The sequence below is a fragment of the Ambystoma mexicanum genome, chromosome 6p (genome assembly GCF_040938575.1).
Source record: "Ambystoma mexicanum isolate Mex_15411 chromosome 6p, UKY_AmexF1_1, whole genome shotgun sequence".
In the NCBI taxonomy this organism is placed as follows: Eukaryota; Metazoa; Chordata; class Amphibia; order Caudata; family Ambystomatidae; genus Ambystoma; species Ambystoma mexicanum.
This window is the reverse complement of record NC_090935.1, coordinates 1,103,723,640-1,103,742,582: the sequence shown is the minus strand read 5'-3', so window position 1 is coordinate 1,103,742,582 and position 18,943 is coordinate 1,103,723,640. Positions and strand designations below refer to the sequence as shown.

The 18,943-nt window shown below is 44.3% G+C and overlaps 1 protein-coding gene across 1 annotated transcript in view; it reads right to left on the bottom strand.

Annotated features, from left to right (window-relative positions):
* Positions 1-14,723: 14,723 nt before the first annotated feature.
* Positions 14,724-18,943, bottom strand: part of LOC138510209 (fructose-1,6-bisphosphatase 1-like) — a 50,409-nt gene continuing 46,189 nt past the window's right edge. Inside the window, exons 5-7 of the mRNA XM_069625710.1 lie at positions 17,606-17,743; positions 15,602-15,721; positions 14,724-15,104 (exon numbers count right to left, since the gene is read on the bottom strand). Of these exons, the coding sequence (XP_069481811.1) occupies positions 14,913-15,104; positions 15,602-15,721; positions 17,606-17,743 (450 nt within the window). The 3' untranslated portion in view covers positions 14,724-14,912. The remainder of the gene's footprint in view (positions 15,105-15,601; positions 15,722-17,605; positions 17,744-18,943) is intronic.

Sequence of the window (18,943 nt, the reverse complement as noted above, 5' to 3'; positions counted from 1 at the left end):
GGAAAAAGAGCAGCAACCAGGAAGGCACCAGGTGGGTGGGGCTTGCTAAGTGGGGAAAAGAGCGACAACCTGGAAGGCGCCAGGTGGGCGGGGCTTGCTAAGTGGGGAAAAAAGAGCGGCAACCTGGAAGGCACCAGGTGGGCAGGGCTTAGGACAGGTGACCTAGAACCACTTGCACCTGCTCCCCATCTGCAAAGGAAAAGAGGCCGGAGGGCTCCTTAAGTAGGGAAAAAGAGCGGCAACCAGGAGAGCACCAGGTGGGCGGGTCTTGCTGAGTGGGGAAAAAGAGCGGCAACCAGGAAGGCACCAGTTCGGCGAGCTTTGCTAAGTGGGAAAAAAGAGTGACAACCTGCAAGGCACCAGATGAGCAGGGCTTAGGACAGGTGACCTAGATCCACTTGCCCCTGCTCCCCATCTGCAAAGGAAAAGAGACTGGATGGCTCCTTAAGTAGGGGAAAAGAGCGGCAACCAGGAAGGCACCAGATGGGCGGGGCTTGCTAAGTGATGAAAAAGGGCACCAACCTGGAAGGCACTAGGTGGGCGGGGCTTGCTATGTGGGGAAAAAAATGGAAACCTGGAAGGCACTAGGTGGGTGGGGCTTAGGACAGGTGACCTAGATCCACTTGCACCTGCACCCCATCTGCAAAGGAAAAGAGGCTAGAGGGCTCCTTAAGTAGGGGAAAAGAGAGGCACCCAGGTGGGCGGGGCCTGCTAAGTGGGGAAATGCACAAGTTTTAACCCCTACTAGCATAACCACTATCCATGCCATCACGGAAGCCATAGCTGGACAGGCGATAAGCAATGCTAAGGAAGTAAAGAGATTTAGGCACAGTGCAAACATAGACTTCAGTCAAGTACATTCCTATCTAACTGATTCGGCCCATATTTTAAACAACATGTGGTATATACACATGGCCAAGGTAGGGAAAGAACCCACCGGAGAGAGCTGTAACCTCTGTTCTCTCATCCCCAATGGCACGACTACTTACAGGACACTCATAGCAAATGAAATTCCAAAGGCCAGAGCACAATTTCTCACGCATTTATCACTCTGCACCACAAGAGGACGATTTCAAGGGAGAATAGCCACACTAAAGTGCATGTCCAGAAAGAAGTACCCGTATGAAGATAGCTATATCAAGACTTAAGAAATGATGCACGATAACTGGAGCACAGACAAGACCATAGAATATGTCACTGAAGTTTGGCAAAAAGGAGAAACAAAGGTTGTGACGGAAAAGGAGTTACAGTGCCCCAAGACAGGACCAAGGGAGGTAGAAGGAATGCCAGGATGCTGGGAACGACTGCAGATGCAAGTGCATGGAAAAGTGTACACAGCAGATGGGTGGAAGGAAGGAGTGGTTGGAAGCAAAGCACATGCACTCCTAACAGTTCCAGTGGAAGCAGTGCAAAAGAAAATGACAATTGCCTCTAGGAATGGGATGCAAGTGCGAACCTGCTCACATGGGTGGAAAACGAAGCAGGGCCCATGACTATTATACCACTGGAGGGCTCTTCTCTATGCTTCCAGAATGACGGTCCACTAAAGGTTGGAGGGAATAAGGGATGTAAGCAGATCTCGGAGATACCAGGCATGAAGGTCGGAACTGCAGGGCTTATGGACCAATACGGCGGCTGCGGCTCGAGGGCATACCTGCAACTGCCACCCAACTGAGGAGCAATATGGCACTCGTACAGTTGAACACACCAGCATTGGGAGTGCCCCAGAAGGGCATACAGCAGACGAATTCCTCAAAATGGATACTCGCCAAAGAAAGAAGAGATCTGTAGGGTTGACCAGAGTGAAAAGAGGGAACTATGCATCATCAAAGATTAAGAGGCCCTGGACGCGATACCATCAGAGCACAGGCTGTTCAGCAGAATGAAGATGTTCTTCGCATGCATTGATCCAGCAAGTGGCTCAAAATAATGCATTGGGAGCTGATGCAGATGATAAATTGAACTGTCAAATGGTTCAATGCCATCAAGGAAGAGCTGCGATCAGTAAGGTCAATGGCTCTCCAGAAAAGATATGTTCCAGACCTTCTCACAGCCATGGAGGGAGGTGTGTGTGCCAAGATTGGGGCTTCGTGCTGTGCATTAATTCCTACCCATGATAACGAAATAGGACGCTGACAGAGGGCATTAGCCGGCTATCAGAGCTGCATGCTGTGAGAAACCAGAAGGTGTCCCACCTACTAGTCCCCGGGGGTCTGTCATCCAGGTGGCCAGGACACAGCCATCGCTTTTGGATCAAGTTCCTGTAGGTGGACCAGTGTGGGAGGATCACCTGCATAAGGGGCCTTCGGGGAGTGGGAGTGGAACACCGGATGGTTAAACCTGGTATGCCCTTCTCTGGAACACCTTAACACCAGCCTACCAGGTAGGATATTTAGAAACTCAAACCCCCCCTTTTACAGCACGAACACTTTCTCACAGATAGCCCGCTATAAGAGAAAACAGACTAACGCCCAAGCTGTATACCTGACATATCCCAATACAATGGTCAGGCAAAGTGAGGCAATTACTGACCATCACACACACCTGACTTCTATTACACTTCCCAACATGGATAAAAGGTAGAGCACATGAGCACATTTTGAGCGAGGCAAAGCACACAAGGAAACAGCAGTTCCAAGATGACAGTTTAACAAGAGGAGAAAGATGACAAACCAGAATGGGATCACAAGGAGGGAAATTCCCTTGGCCTTTTTTCAACAGGGAACATTTACTTTCACAAAGCCCCGAGAATGGAAAGTGTAAGACCAGGAAACCAGGCTGAGGAATCCTGCATTGTGTGTCGGAGGTACCCGGGGCCCTCCTTCGCCGATAATCAAGGCGGTGAGAATCGCCAGCTTCAGTGATTCTGTCCTTGGCTCCAATAACAGAGCAGCATCAGTGAAAGCAACACAGCCGGTGAGCTGGGGAGACCGATACAAGACTGGTCTGTGTTGAAGCCAAGGTTGCAAGCAGCAACACTGATGGCAAGTGCAGGAAAGAACATTGTATGAAACGTGTGTGGTAACCAGCACGAGTACAGTTGAAATGGAGAGGAATGATTGAACTTTGAAACCAAGATACAATATCTTTGACAGAGCGGTCTGACAATGTGTGTGTGCTCAATCGAAGGTCTCTGTAGGGTATCCAACTGAGAGTTGACAAAAGTGGAAGAGTGGCAAAGGATTGTGAATGGATGTGGTCCTGTGAAGGGTCAAACAAAATCCTGCGTACAATCGAAAGTCTTCGATTTTGATACAGCAAAGAAAGTTTATAACAAAGTAGATAAAGTTGGTCCGTGCCCAGCAGAGGAAGATGAATTGCAAGCTTTGGGTTAAAAAAAGTTTTGTGTTACAATAGATAAATTGGTACGGGCCCGGCAGAGGGAGACTGATTAAAGATTTAGTGCCAAAGTGGATCTGAGTCTGGCAGAGGGGGATCCGGGGTGAACCGTGAATCACCCGAGGAATTGGATACGTGAAAATGCTGAGAACATTGTGTTAAAGTGGACCCGGCGAAGGGGGATCCGAGGTGAATAGTAAATCACCTAAGAAAGTTGTGTATATGTGAAACACCAAAAAGGAAAGGAACTTTCTTGTTTGTTGCATCAGGCCCTCTAAAAGAAGAGATTTTGAATGGCAAACATACTTTGACACAGAAGGTACTGATGTTGAGGTTTTGAACTGCACCCTCATGCTAGAGAAGCCAGAGACTGTGCTAAGCTTGAGTGTGCTGCCTTGCCCTGTGCTGAAAATGTGGGAAAAAGAAGCCAAACGCTTGAATATCCTGACATATCATTTATTGAACACTTCTATTTTGCATAACATTGTTTCCCACACCTATTTCGACTACAGATCGCTGTTTTGTTCTCCCCTGTTCCCCTCCCTTGCCTTGTCGCGCTCTGAAACAATTGTGTACGAGCGCGATAGAAATAAAATATCAATCAATCAATCAATCAATTTGTAGTTAAAGGTAAGGATTGACAATAGGTTTATTAGTATAGACACCAGGACTGCGTTATTATTATTTGATGCCCGTAGCTTACTCCCATCTTTAGATTTAGGATTAGATGGGAGTTTTTCAAACCCAATTGAAGTTCAATAAACACTCTTGAGCTGTAGTCACTTGTGTCTGTCTTACTGTTGATACCATGCCTTCCTTACATGTGGTTTCAGAGTGGGATGTGACTCAATTGAGACAAATTGGGGAACACTAAAGTTCCAGAAGTTTAGTCATAGATCCTCAGATCCCTCCATCATAATGAAAGAATCCATAGGATTTGATATGTGTAGCAGCGGAGAAGCTACTAACCCTCCAGGGAAATGAGGAATGATTCCCACAGACATAGTCTTGATGTCCCCTCCTGGGTGTTACATAAGATTGGCTCCAAAATCTGGCCTGGAAGTTTGGTTTAGATGTCCTTGCGGGCAGCATAGAACCCGACTTCCGGGGAGACATAAAGGTTCTCCTACAGAACCATGGTGAATTTCCATTTGAATAACATTGTGGGGACAATATTGTACAGGGAATTCTTGAAAGGGCTCTATTTCCCTGTTTTATAGAGGGTGAACCAGAAGATACTGAGAGAGGTAACTTAGGCTTTGGGGAAACTGATGAACCATTTACCACTGAAACAAAAAGGGAAGAAGAATGTAGCATCTTTCCTGACCTAGCCTTCGCCCAGCGAAATGATCCAATACTCGCAGAAGCTTTTTTGCAGGTGATTCCTGAAGGAGAAGGATCAGAGAAGAGAGAAGGAAAATCCCTTTTTCTTACTTAGGCAATGATTACTGTACAGAAAGGAAACATCCACAGAAGGCCTAAGTAAAACTCAGTTAGTAATCCCAAAAACCCATCAGAAGATCGTGCTAGAGATTGCACATTCTCATTTGCATGGGGGACCTTTAAGACAATCTAAGACCCAGGCCCACATCACTGGGAAGTTTTACTGGCCAGGTATCCATGCTGATATAAAAGAAAACTTCATTCAGACATGTGAAATATGTCAGAAAACCAGTACACATATTCCCTTGCCTGTCCCTCTGAACACTTTACCAATAAAAGAAGTCCCTTTCTCCCGAACTGGGATGGATATCATTGAACCATTGGAAACCTCTAGACTGGGTAGCAAATAAATCCTTGTAATAGTTGATTATGCTACCAGATACCCTTAGGCATTCCCTATGTAGAACAAAACAACCCATCAGATTTTAAAACATCTATTGCCATATTTTTCCAATGTTGGTTTTCCTAAGGAAATTCTAATGGATCAGGGATCACATTTTATGAGCAGACTTCTGGGTGAAGTCAAAGAATTGCTCCATATTGCCACCTTAAGAACCTCAGTTTACCACCCCCAAACACACAGACTGGTAGAAAGATTCAATAAAACACTTAAAATGATCCTAAGAACGTTGGTAGATAAGGATGGGAAGGACTTGAATCGCATGATCCCCTGGGACCAATTTGCAGTAAGGAGGACCCCTCAGGCATCCACTGGATCCTCTCTTTTCAACCTATTTTATGGTAGAGAACCTAGAGATGTCTTAGACATGCTCCGGGAGACCTCAGAAGAAAGAGATGAGGCACCTACTCCCCTTTCGCAAACAGCTACAAGATTGTGAGAGCATATGAAACTTGTTCAAAATCTAGCCTATACTCAAATGGAAAAAGCCCAAGCACAACAAAAGTCCACCTATGACAAAAAGGTAAACTTAAGATAATTTTCAATGGGACAAAAGGTATTAGTCCTCTTACCTACCTCTGAAAATAAACTTGTCTCAAAATGGCATGGGACGTATGAAATATTACAATGAACAGGGACCTGTACCTATAAAATAGCCCAATCTGACGGGAAACAAAAGACCCATCTCTACCATGTAAATCTCTTAAAAGAGTGGAAGGAAAATTCTTCTGCCGCCGCTGCCACGATACTATCTTGTTTGGTAGCAGAAGAAACAGATAACTTTAAATTAATTCCTCAAGAGCTATCTAGTGAACAACAAGAAGACTTCAAATATTTAGTCACAACAATCCCTGATGTATTCCCCCAGGCAATTACTGACCATCACACACACCTGACTTCCATTACACTTCCCCACACAGATAAAAGGCGGAGCATGAAAGCACACTGAACGATGCAAAGCACAGGAGGAAACAGCAGTTCCAAGACTGCAGTTTAACAAGAGGAGAAAGACAGCGAAACAGAAGGGGATCGCAAGGACGGAGGTTCGCTCGACCTTTTCGATAAGGAACTGTTACTTTCAGGAGGCCTTGAGAATAGAAAGCGTAAGACCAGGAAACCAGGCTGAGGAATCCAGCATTGTGTCAGAGGTACCTGGGGCCCTCCTGCATCGATAATCAAGGCATGGAGAATCACCAGCTGCCGTGGTACTGTCCTTGGCTCCAACAACAGAGCAGCGTCAGTGAAAGCAGCACAGTCGGTGAGTTAAGGAGACCGATACAAGGCCGGTCTGTGTTGAAGGCAAGGTTGCAAGTGGCAACATTGTATGGCGAGCACAGGAAAGAACATTGTATGAAACGCATGTGATAACCAACGCGAGTAAAGTTGAACTGGAGATGAGTAATTGAACTTTGAAACCAAGATACAATACCTTTGACAGAGTGGTCCAGCACCACGTGTGTGCTCAATCAAAGGTCTCTTTAAGGTATCCTGCTGAGAGTTGACAAAAGTGAAAGAGTGGCAAAGGATTGTGAATCAAAGTGGTACTGCGAAGAGTCAAGCAAAATCTGACGCACAATCAAAAGTCTTCGATGTTGATACAGTAAAGAAAGTTTATAACACAGTAGATAAAGTTTGTCCGAGCCCGGCAGAGGGAGATCAATTAGAAGCTTTGGGTTAAAGCAAGTTTTGTGCTACAATAAATAAATTGGTCCGAGCCTGGCCGAGGGAGACTCATTAAATATTTTGTGGAAAAGCAGATCTGAGCCCGGCAGAGGGGGATCTGGGGTGAACCGTGAATCACCCGAGGAATTGGATACGAGAAAATCCTGAGAACATTGTGCTAAAGTGAATCTGAGCCAGGCAGATGGGGATCCGAGCTGAGTTGTAAATCACCTAAGAAGATTGTGTATATGTGAAATACCAAAAAGGAAAGGAACTTTATTGTTTTTTTGTTGCATCAGGCCCTCTGAAACAAGAGACTTTGAATGGCAAAGACACTTCGACACAAAAGGCCATGATGTTGAAGTTTTGAACTGCACCCTTGTGCTAGAGAAGTCTGAGACTATGCTAAGCTTGAGAGTGCCGCCTTGTACTGTGCTGAAAACGTGGGAAAGGGAAGCCAAGGGCTTGAATATCATGACATATCATTTCTTGAACACTTTTCCTTTGCATAACATTGTTTCCCACACTATTTGGATTTAGAAGTAAGGATTTGCAATAGGTATATGTGTATAGGCCCTTTTATTTGGCAAGACACCACAAGGACTGCATTATTATTATTTGATGGTCATAGCTTGCTCCCATCTTTAGATTTAGGATTATATAAGTGTTTTTCAAACCCAATTGAAGTTTAATAAACACCCTTGAACTGTGGTCACTTGTGTCTGTATTACTCTTGATACCATGCCTTCCTTACAATGCCAAGATGGAGGCAGAAATTAACAATGTAGGAAAGGACAAAGGCTGGCTGTCGTATATCTTCTTGTTGATACCAACATGGATGGCCAACGGATTGAAAGTACTGGTAGCAGCCCTGGTACTAGTTTTGCTCGCCTTTTGTGTCATCAGAATAGCCATCACGCAATGCAAAAAGACCACTGAAAAGACCTTAGGCATAGTAGACTTAGAGGCTGAAGGTTAAGAGGCAAAGATATGGAATAAACTGAAATCGCAACTAACGCAGTGTCCTCTGTTCCCGGCAGGAACAGTGCTCGAGTTCCCATTCAACACCCGTGACTATTGGGGAAAATGGGTTTGGTGCAAGCCTGGTGGAGACTGCAGTTATCTGACTTGGAGTTTGGACGACCATGCAAAGTATCATGGACATCTCGGAGGGATAACAACGGTTTGGCTCGCAAAGTTATACGTGAACAAAGAGAGTCATGTAGGTAATGTGGTTGACACGTCAACCAGAGGGGGGATTGAAAACGGAGATCCAGTTACGGCCCTCAGGTACCACACTCGAAGACTCGGACACTACAGATGCACCTCACTCTTAGGCCCTTTACTGCCATAATTGATGTATCGCAGATGTGACAAATGTTACTCTCTCAGGTAACCATTCAGGGCATACCCAATCGATGATCTGCAGAAGATGGAGATGCCATCAATCGAACAAGTCGACTGACTACAAATCAAGAAATCAATGCCGTCAACACTGACATCACGATGTATCCGCACTTAGACATGAAGTACATAGCCACCCATTTACACATTTACATGAACATGCATGTTTATTGCATATATACATGAAACATATGCTTATGACTCATGCAAGAAGATGACAGTCACACATACATATCTCTATTTATATTCACATTCTTCACAAAAGCTGACGCAAAAATATACATATACGTAGCTTGCACATGCTTGACTGCCACTAACATGGAACCCCATAAGGACAAATATGGAAGCTATAGGCCCAGTGAAATGAACGAGGAAGGGGAGACAAGCTTTGAGTACATGGATGGGCCGGCATGACCACTGCAGCCAGAGGCAAGCAGAAACAATGCACCCAGCCAAGGACAAGTAGAGACGTAAAGTTCCTGGTTACCGAGACAATAATCCACCTGCAAGAAATGAAGGCTAAAATACTCATAATTACAGGCAAGATAACTCAATTTCACTGTCTCAACACACGTGGCCAGCAGAGCAAGACAATACCCATTCAATCAAGGTAAAAGGAGAGAAGCTGTTCCCACCAAATGGAGGTGGAAAGACACAAGTGTTGCTCACAAACTGCCAAATGAATGAACTCTCCCAGGTTTAGGTGATCAGAGATAACAGCATTAGAGAACACACAGTCCCTCCATGTTCATTTTCATTGCCTTGAGAAGGTACGCACAGCCTGGTAACCGTCCAGGGTCCCAGGGCTGGGAGGATCTATTCTGCCCAATCCAGAGTCATCTTTCACGTGAAGATATAATATGTTGCAGGAGCCAATGGCCTCCCTTCAACCTTGCAATATTGTAAATTGAAACATGCAAAGGTGGTCCCAGGGGGAGACACCAGATATGGCTACCCAATAGTATAATTAACCCACATAGGACACATACATAGATTGCCTCAACTGACCAATGTGAATGCCCAACAGTTTTCGGGGACAGAACTTGGTCTTGTGTTGTCACACCTGTATAAAACCGGGTAATTGTAGTGATACACAAAATTGCAACCTTGCCAATCAGGGCTTTAGATGACAGCATTAGCCGCTGAAAGCCAATAGTGTATTCAAAGTATGTGCTAAAAATGCTGACAGTAGTCTGTTGTAGCACTTCCATTATGCAGTAGTGAGCTACAAGGAATATGCAGGCCTAGTATGAGTGATAGGTCACATTATGCATTGTTGATAGACAGGCAGGGAGAGGGCCCTAGCTCTGTAGCTAATAGGTATTTTTGGAGTGTTCGGAACATTATGGCACCTATATAGCGCTTAGATAGCCAGTCTTAAGCGCTATGAACACTAAGCTATGAGTGCATGCCTTTTAGAGCTTGCAGATGGGGTTAATACATCCCTGCTTCCCTTAGAATATTCTGCCTCACTAACGGTAGCCCTGCATGGCCCCTAAGCTAATCTCCTTTTCTCTGGGAAGGCACTGATAAGACATTCCTGACCTTTCGCGCAGATGGGAGCCAGGGAGGGGCTCAGAAGAAGGAGCAGTGGAAATTAACAGAGTTGGGTTTTTTCCATGAGCCAGCCTATATTTTGCACAGGGAAAGTTCTGGAACTGTGCGTCATGGACGGGCAGCACGAGATTATAAAATATACATGCTCACATGACTCGGGTGGGAGATCGACCTGTGGACTTGGTTCGAGCAAGATCAAGTGCCCGGTACTTGGAGCTCTGACGGCACCCAGCAGCGCTGTCCTCTGAGCGGGGCTTGTTACAGCTAGCTTATGAGGGCCTGGGTCTCCCAGTGCTGATTGAAGGGGCGTAAGACTGTGTTTCTCTATGTTTCTCTATATTTCTCTATGTTTATCTAAGTTCCATGTTTCTCTATATTTTGCATTTCTCTAAGTTTTATGCTTTGTAATCTTCTCTAACTTGAATCCCAAATGTATATGAAATTCACTGCTTAGAATAAAATACTAAAGCTTATTGAAGGTGTCATTTGTCACTAGCATGAGATCACTGCTCAGCACAATAGAACCTGTATTTTGGGCTGAATTTGGTATTTTTTGCTCTCAAAGGGCTGGCCCCGAGGAAGATTTTGCCCATATCAAGACAGTAATGCATGCTAAGAAGACGAGAACCCTAGATAATTCATGTTTTTCTAGTGTGATCCATGTGGTTTTGTTAAATAATAAAGACGGTAAACGTTTCCCCATGGCTGAGTCTTCCGTTCTTGCGGTGGGGAGTTTTCGATGGGCCCCGTGTTTCTCTCTGCTGTTAATTGGGGTTACTGCTATAGAGCCCCTGACGCTCCAAGGGGCAGCATCATCGCAGACAGTAGACGTGAGAAAACACCTTGAGTTTATGTGTAGAGGAACCCAAATATGGTTTATTACTACAACTGCAAATCAACCAGAGCATAGTTAGATTTATCTACTGAAGAAAGGTTTATGCCAGACTAACTTTTTTATCATGTTCATAAATATATATAGGATGGCATGAGGGTATGAGTTGTGTGATGCCAGCATTAAGGAGCACCTCTGCCCTGTGTGTGCATTAAAACACACAACAGATACATGGTGTACAGTGGAGGCTGGTGAATTTGTGAACTGAATAGGCTAAAATGTTTGCACCAATTATGCAGGATCGACAGAGCACAGTGAGGGAGCCCAAACCAAACAAGGAGTGCTTGTGGGGGTTTCTCACGCTCAAGAAAATGTTGGAAACATTGGGTTTAAATTGTGCATTTTACAGCACTTTCTGGGCAAAATGCCATACAGTTTGCAATTGGTTTTGTATGGTAGCACATGGAAAACTGATAGTTGCAAGTGATCAACCGTGCACAAGAACATTTTTCAAAACATTGCATGCCGCCTTTGCCCACAACAAATGCTAGTAAATAAATATATTTATGCTGGCAGTTCACATGTATGTCCATGCAGGCTGCACGAATATATATGTCATTATTACCATATAGGGACTGTCAGCCAATAAAATGCCATGCCACAGAAAGTATATCCAGACTAGCTGTGCACCATAAGTGTTATTACTGGCTAGATTTGCCTTTATTTAATGTGGTCCAGTTTAGCCACCTAGTAACACTTATGTTTGCGTTACCCTTGAGGCATGGTCCTGTGCATCAAGGGTAAACAACAAGCACTGGCAATGCCAACCGCGTGGGCTTTCTTGTAGGCATGGGAAAGGCACTTCTGTATTGGTATTAACTGCCCGTTGATGGTGCAAAATTGTTTGAGTGCCTGGCAAATGGCAAATACTTATGCACAAGCCAAAACTGTTGGCTTTGCCAATGCTTGTTTTTAACACGACTTTAGTGAACGACATGCATGGTGCTTTTAAAGCAAGTGGCTGAAGGCAGATCTGGTTAAGACATTTCTATTACACCAGTGGCGTGTATACAACTCCAATTAAGTCATTAACTCTCAGAAGACTCCTTTTAGAAAACACTGGCAGGCACTTTGAGTGCAAAGTTTTGTGGTAAGGCTTTATTAAAGTTAGCTCATGAGTTCCCATGAGGAGGTGGTTTGGCTGGAGGGGATCAGGAACTGGGTAGGTATTGCCAAATGGATTAGGATAGCCATGAACAGTCATTGGGTGAGCAAATAACAAAACAACACATACAAGCTTTGTGTCCCTCCTCAAATGCCATTTCTCCCTATCTGTGCTCAGTGTTGACACTGGGCCTGATCTTCCCAGATCTGGGATCAAGCAAAATATGTCTCCCGGATCTGGTTCCACAATCCTGGGAAATCTATGTGCACTGTACATTTATTTTAGAATGCTGTGGTGCGTTCGTGTTTTTGTCGGGCAGGGATTTGAACCGTGGTTGCTAGGTTTAGAAGCGAGACACTTCCCTCCACAAGACCACTTGAATGTCTGAGCAGTAGCCCTGTGAAATCCCTTGTCAATGTTGCACCGTACTGGAAATATTGATGTCCATGGTGTAGGTTTAAAAGGGGTGCAGATTTTGTAATTTGCTGACAACATTATAAGAAATGGGGCTTTTTTCTACGTGTTCATGATAAATCTTCTGAGGGGCTAAGAGGCAAATGTTTATGGGGGTGAGTAAAATACCTGCCCTACACCCACCCAATCCTCCCCTCATTGGAGCTGCCTCCTTCTCCTGTGCTGTGTGGAATGCTCCGGTAGAAAAAGTCAATTTCCACCACTGTCTGTATTCTAATGCAGCAGTTTTGTCTTATTAAGCGCCACCTAATTGCCCAAAGTAAAATGAATGCCGTGTCCCCACACCTAAATTTAGAGACTCACAGGGACACTAAATTTAGAGCTGGGGGCTGGCACACACACTCACATTAAACAGTTTCACGCATGCATTAATCCACCACTCACACAACTTCTTGCATGCATAAAACCAAACCCAGCACTAACACAAACATAAACACCAACATACACTTGTACATTCATACACATATACATTTAATTTAAATACACATACATACACATTTAATTTAAAATAAAATAAACAGGTATCTTACCTCCATGCACCCTTCAAAAGCACCTGCACAACCAAGGGAGGACTGGATGATCCTCCCTTCAACCCGGCATGTAGACACGCTGCCTGACAGGAGAGGAGGCTCTCTCCTGTCAGTCAGCGTGTTCATGCTGTGGGTCTCTGCAACGTGGGCACGCTGACTGACAGGAGAGGAGTCCTCTCTCGTCATTCAGCATGTCTAAGCTGTCAGCTCAATAATGGGTGCAGCAGAGATCACTTCTGAGCCCTGCAGTCTCCAATGCTATTTGTTGTGGAGCCAACAGCTGTGTGACTAAGGAACACGGGTGGAATGTCCAACCTTCTACTCAGGGGATGATGCCCAAGGCCCCTCCTGCCCCCCAACCCTTTGTGACGGCCCTGCTTGGGTCAGTAGAGAGGATAGTTACAGGATGTACAGTGTTAATGTTGTTATTTTCATGGTGCTATGTACATAAATAACATTGAGTTCTGTTGTCTCAAAGGATATATACTTAATGTTTTAGGACTATTATATACAATGTCTATATGTGATGCAATTTGTTGCACTTTATGTAATCCCCTGTACATTGTTAATCATATACTATTATTCCGAAATATCATTACGATGTTTTGTGTTTTTGACTGGAAAAATGTGCCTTTAATGTACTAGCTTGTGGGCCAAAGTACAGGACGTGGTTGGTGTGGTGCTAACAAGCCAATCCGCCTCCTCCTCCTCCAAAGCCAGCATACATGTTAGCAACTACGCTGACGACACTCAGCTGGTTATAGAACTGAGTGGGGACCACGCCAAGGACAGTACAGCATTGAATGAACTCTACAAAAACATAGAAGACTGGATGGACAACAATTGGATGTGCTTGAATGGTAGCAAGACTGAGCTAATGGTCTTTGGTTCCGCTCAAGCACGGGCCAAACTTTCCCCTGAATACCAAGCATTTAAAATCAAGAAATCCCGCATTGAGGTCTCGGGCAAGGTTAAAGCACTAGGTATGACCGTGGAGGCATCACTGAATGCCGATGCCCAAGCCATGTATGTCAGTAAAAATTGTACATATTACATAATACTGCTCAAAGCAATCAGGCCTTTGCTCAGTGAGAAAAACTGCACCATAATAGCTAGAGCCACCATCCTGTCACGCTTGGACTATGGAAATGCGCTCCTGGTAGGCGCCAGTAAACAAAGTCTGCATAAATTCCAATTGATCCAAAATAACACGGTCAGAACAATCAAGCAAAAAAGCAGAACCGAACACATCAGTGAAGCCAGACGCGATCTTCACTGTCTGAAAATTGACGACCGTATACAATTCAAGCTACTTTGCCTGACGCATAAATGCCTGCATGGCAAAGCACCAGTCTATCTGAAATCCAAAAATCACACCTCACAACCCATCTAGGGCTCTAGGATCAGAAGCCAAGGGTTTAATAAAAGCTGTGAAACACAAAAAAGAAAATGGTTTGGGCAGAGCATTCCCCAACCGGGCAGCAACCTGCTGGAACAATCTCCCAACCGGCCTTAGGCTTGACACCAATCTTTCTTCCTTTCGGAAGAGGCTAAAAACTTTTCTCTTCAAGTAAACTCCTAAGGAAGAACCTAATATAGCCTTGAACCTCCCATTGAACTGGTACATGTAACCGTCCTGTGATCACTGTCGGTTTTCTATTTGTCCTCGTCTACATATCTGTGCCCCTATGCCTGCGGGCCGTCGGTGCATTACACATAAACAAATAAATAAATACATTATTAGTCGTTATTGAATCCTGCACATGGCACCCTGAATAACCTGAATCAAGAGGCTTATTTGCTAACAATTTACCATAACTGCTTTAACAAAACTGCAAATGTCTTTTTTTAATTATCTTCACTCCGACCCATCCACTCGTGCATAGTATGTTAGTCAACACATTAATTTCCCAAATGTTCATAGTTCCAAAGTAATGTAGATTTCTTTATTTCAGTAGAAACAGAATATAAAAATGTAAAACGCATGGTCCTAAAATATTTCATTTCACAGAAATATGGCGTGTCTCTCAGAGAAATATTGCACATGCCATGCTTTGGTCCACCTGCTGACAAGAATTCCTTTTTGCTACCAAACGTAGCCGCTATTCACTTGGGGAAGTGTTTCTTGAAGATATCGATGTACTCCTGCACGTCATCGGGGGATCCCAAGACGATGGGCATTCTCTCGTGGATGTTGTCAGGATTCACGTCCAGCACAGCTTCCGATCCCGTCGTGGCCATACCGCCGGCCTTCTCCATGATGTAGGCCATGGGGTTGCATTCATACAGAAGACGGAGCTGTCCAAGACAAATTCAATATCATTCTTTAAGATTGAGATTGTGGCCTGATTTCTCAACATACATTTCCCAGAAATCTCTACCCAGATACACCTGTGAGTGCTCTTTTCTTTATATGAAATAACCATGTCTCAAACCTATTTCTTGTATTTCATTGTTTTTTGAAAATGTGTTCACTTTCTAACATATGTGTGTGATGAGAACACTGCAAGGCAAACACTTTGACCATAATCAGTGGTCATGTCTTATCTTCATGTGTAAGCAATGTTTCAAGTCAATGTTTAACAGCAGGGGAAAGTTCTCTGCTGAGCAAGCAGTTGCAGTAAGAATCCGCCAGCCAAAATATATTGATTTGCTCAGCAATGAGATGTGGGCACAAGGCGGGCAAAGACTAATTTGCTCAAACAGTACAAAACAATCCCACCCATGGCGCTGTGACTCAGTGTCTTATTAAGAGCGCTTGGCTTAAAGCCTGAGCTGCAGGTGTGTCGCGTTACCTTTCCCTTCGGGCTCTTTGCATTCGCCGGATATAAGAAGATCCCTCCATACACCAGGGTGCGGTGCACATCGGCCACCATCGAGCCCACGTATCTGCTTCCATATGGAGAAGTGCCATCCTGCCAAGAGCAACCAGAAGAATAAACAATCAAGAGGGGGCATCATATCATTGCCTTTCCATTCATGTCTGGCTTGGAGACTTGGGTATCTGGGCAGACCCAACTTTCATGAGGTATTTCTAAATCTGTATGGGTCTAGATGCAAATCTCTGTGCAATAATCCTCTAGAGCAGTGGTTTTAAACTGTGGGGCTGGCCCCCCTTGGGGGGGCCCAAAGGAGGTCTGGGGGCCCAAAGCTCTTTGGAAAGGATAAGCAGATATGCATCTAGGGGGCCCCGGAAACAATATTTTTACTCAAGGGGGCTTGGCAACAATTGGTTTACTCAAAGAGGGGGGGTGGGGGCTCAGCACTAAAATGTTTGAATACCACTGCTCTAGAGAAAGAGCACCCTCTGCCCTTCACCGGCAGGCCAGCACCCCAAGCCTTGCTGCCAGTGATGGCCAAAACTGTTGTCCTCATCCACTGCCGGCAGCGTAGAGGGCCACCAGGAATCACCACATCAGAATAAAGGCAGGTGGATGGAACCATGTCTCGGATCTTGAACCAAGGAGAGGCCTGAGAGAAAGGAACGTGCTCTCCATGTGCACAGATTAAGGTCATGAGGAGATTGTGTTGCTGCCCCCAGGATCACAGACAATGAACAAAAGGTAAGCATGTTGCTTACTTAGCAAGTGCACCAGGCAAGACGACCATTACCCTATTGAAGATCATTGGTATTTAATCATAATATTACTCTTTTACGACCAGTCCACAGTCAGGCATAAACTAATAAATGATAGAAGGTTCCAGAAGCTATGCATGTTCCTTTATCTTGTCAACACAGTACCATTGAATTCCCTTTTGTCTTTCTGTAAAACTCATGTTTTCTAATGCAAATCATACAAACTGCCCTGCTCTAGTTACTTGATCTTCAATACTGTTCAGCACTTCAATAGCCGCATCTACACAGAACCCTGAAATATTTTGGAAAACATGTAATGTCGGACATACTGATATACACTGCAGTAATGTTGCTAATCAGTAAACATGAACTTCTTCCAAAGTGTATAGTAGCCTTAGTTTGGAGGTAGCGGTAAACCTAGGCAGGAATAGTGTTACCCCCCTGTTTAACCACTCCATCTGATTAGGGGTGAATGGGGTATTTTCCTCCACTTACAATGGCAGCAGTGATGCTGGCACTTTTACCATATGCAGAATGATGGGACTTCAGAATGGGCAGCCAAAGGCACCAGTAATAAAGGTTGTGAATTATCCTCACCACTGGTGGTAAGTACAGCAATTCACTTAGGCAGGATTAGCACTGCCAATACCACCAAACTCGCAATGAGGCACATCATTTCCCCAAGATGTCCCTGTCCTTGGTCAATTATCTCATATTCTTGAGATATTTCTTCTATTTTTATAAATAGTATAGACCTGTTTGTAAGGGCAAGGAAGCAATATCACGTATGTCTGCTCATCACTTGGGTTGTCAGCACTATAGCAGGATAGTCTGTCTACACCCTCTAATAGGTAGAGCAGTGTAGATGGCATTGACCTAGCAGGGGATCTCCTATATCAATAGTTTGCATTGTTTAACACCTTGTTGAGCACAACATTTACATCAGGGTTCTCAACGTGTGGCTCTTCAGGTGTTTTAAACTACAACTCCCATGATCCATCACCATTGACTATGCTGGCTAGGGCTAATGGAATTGAAGTCTAAAACATCTGATGAGCCAAAGGTCGCTGACCCCTGCTTTACATGAACACATGCATTCCAGATAGTGAAAGATACATATAAACTATAGCATGTAAAATACCATCAGAGTCGCAAGATAAGCTATTGTGCCAAGAAGTGAGCCATGGTGCTATTTTAGCTTTGACCACATAGGAGCAACTACCTCTGGGAATTTCTTTTTCTTTAAGTATTCCGTTACTGCAGGATCAAAGTATTTGGCGTAGCCCTCGTTCAGACTGTAGATGTTGCCTTTCTTTTTGATCTTCACATCCTTATCAACCAAAATAAATTCCCCAATTGCCTATAAAAGCAAAAAAAAGCAAAGAATTAATTACACAAAGGTTTTGGAGGATTTTAGAATGCATTGAGATAAGTCCATGCATCCATGCAATGGCATCCAAACTCTTCACAAAGAGTAAATCAATGTAGAAGTTTGTGAAAGGGGCGTGGTGTGATGGTTGGAGTGCATGATGGAGGGAATGATATATGTGTAAAGATCCAACTGCCATCTTGGATAGGCACATTTCTGAAAGTCCTGAAATGTCCACTTGTGCAAAGAGCAGATGCTTCCACACTCTGTTGAAAAGAGATCAATTGCCTTTCTTGTGAAGGCTGAAGGCCACATTACCACGATATTAGAATAGTTGCTACCTGCCCGTTGGCAGTGTCCAAATGTCCCTGTCAATACACTGTGTTAAAGTCCACCATTTTACCTCAACTAGCCACTGCAGAAGGTTAACATTTGGGTTGGTTGTCAGACCATATGGCTCTGCCTGTAAGAAGGGATTATATTTATAATAGTGCAGCTATCTGCAGGGTGGGTAACACACAACCATGTGTTACATGCATGTAGGTATACTTCTTTTAAAAGTTCACCCATGGGAAGGCGCTCCAAAACTCAAAATATAGTAAATAGAAATGTTGTGTTTAGTTTATTAATAACATAAACTCATACTTCTGGTTTCAGTTGACATATACGTTCATGTTCACTTTGGGTGAGAGTGTTAGTAAGGGACCTTTGACACTTGTTACGTAAATCAAATAATGTGGCAAAAGAAATAATTTAACATGGTCTACAAATAGCTACTAGTTTCGCCCAAGACGGCTTTCTCAAGGCAAAAAAACATGCACTAAATTTTCAATACACAGTGGTTGGTTTTGCCAAGTGTTACTATTCGAGATATTTATAAGTAGGGCTAGTTGTCGCCCGTGTTAACGGAGCATAGTTTATGGCTGTCGCATCTGCGGCAAGTTTGCAGGGTTGGGTCACATGCAGATAGGCAGACTTTTTTAGAAGTAAATTGTGGTAGGTTGTCACAGTGTTCCGTGGTCTGCCTACATCTTGGCAGAAGTGGCTCGTTCCATTTGATATTGTAGGACGTGTGTGTCTGTGTGCGCACAGGTCCTGGCCTGTTCAGTCAAGCCTTACTGGGCTTATATACTTATCTCAGAAAACACGCAGCAGAACGCTGAGAGAGTCAAGTGCCAATGCACAGGGCTC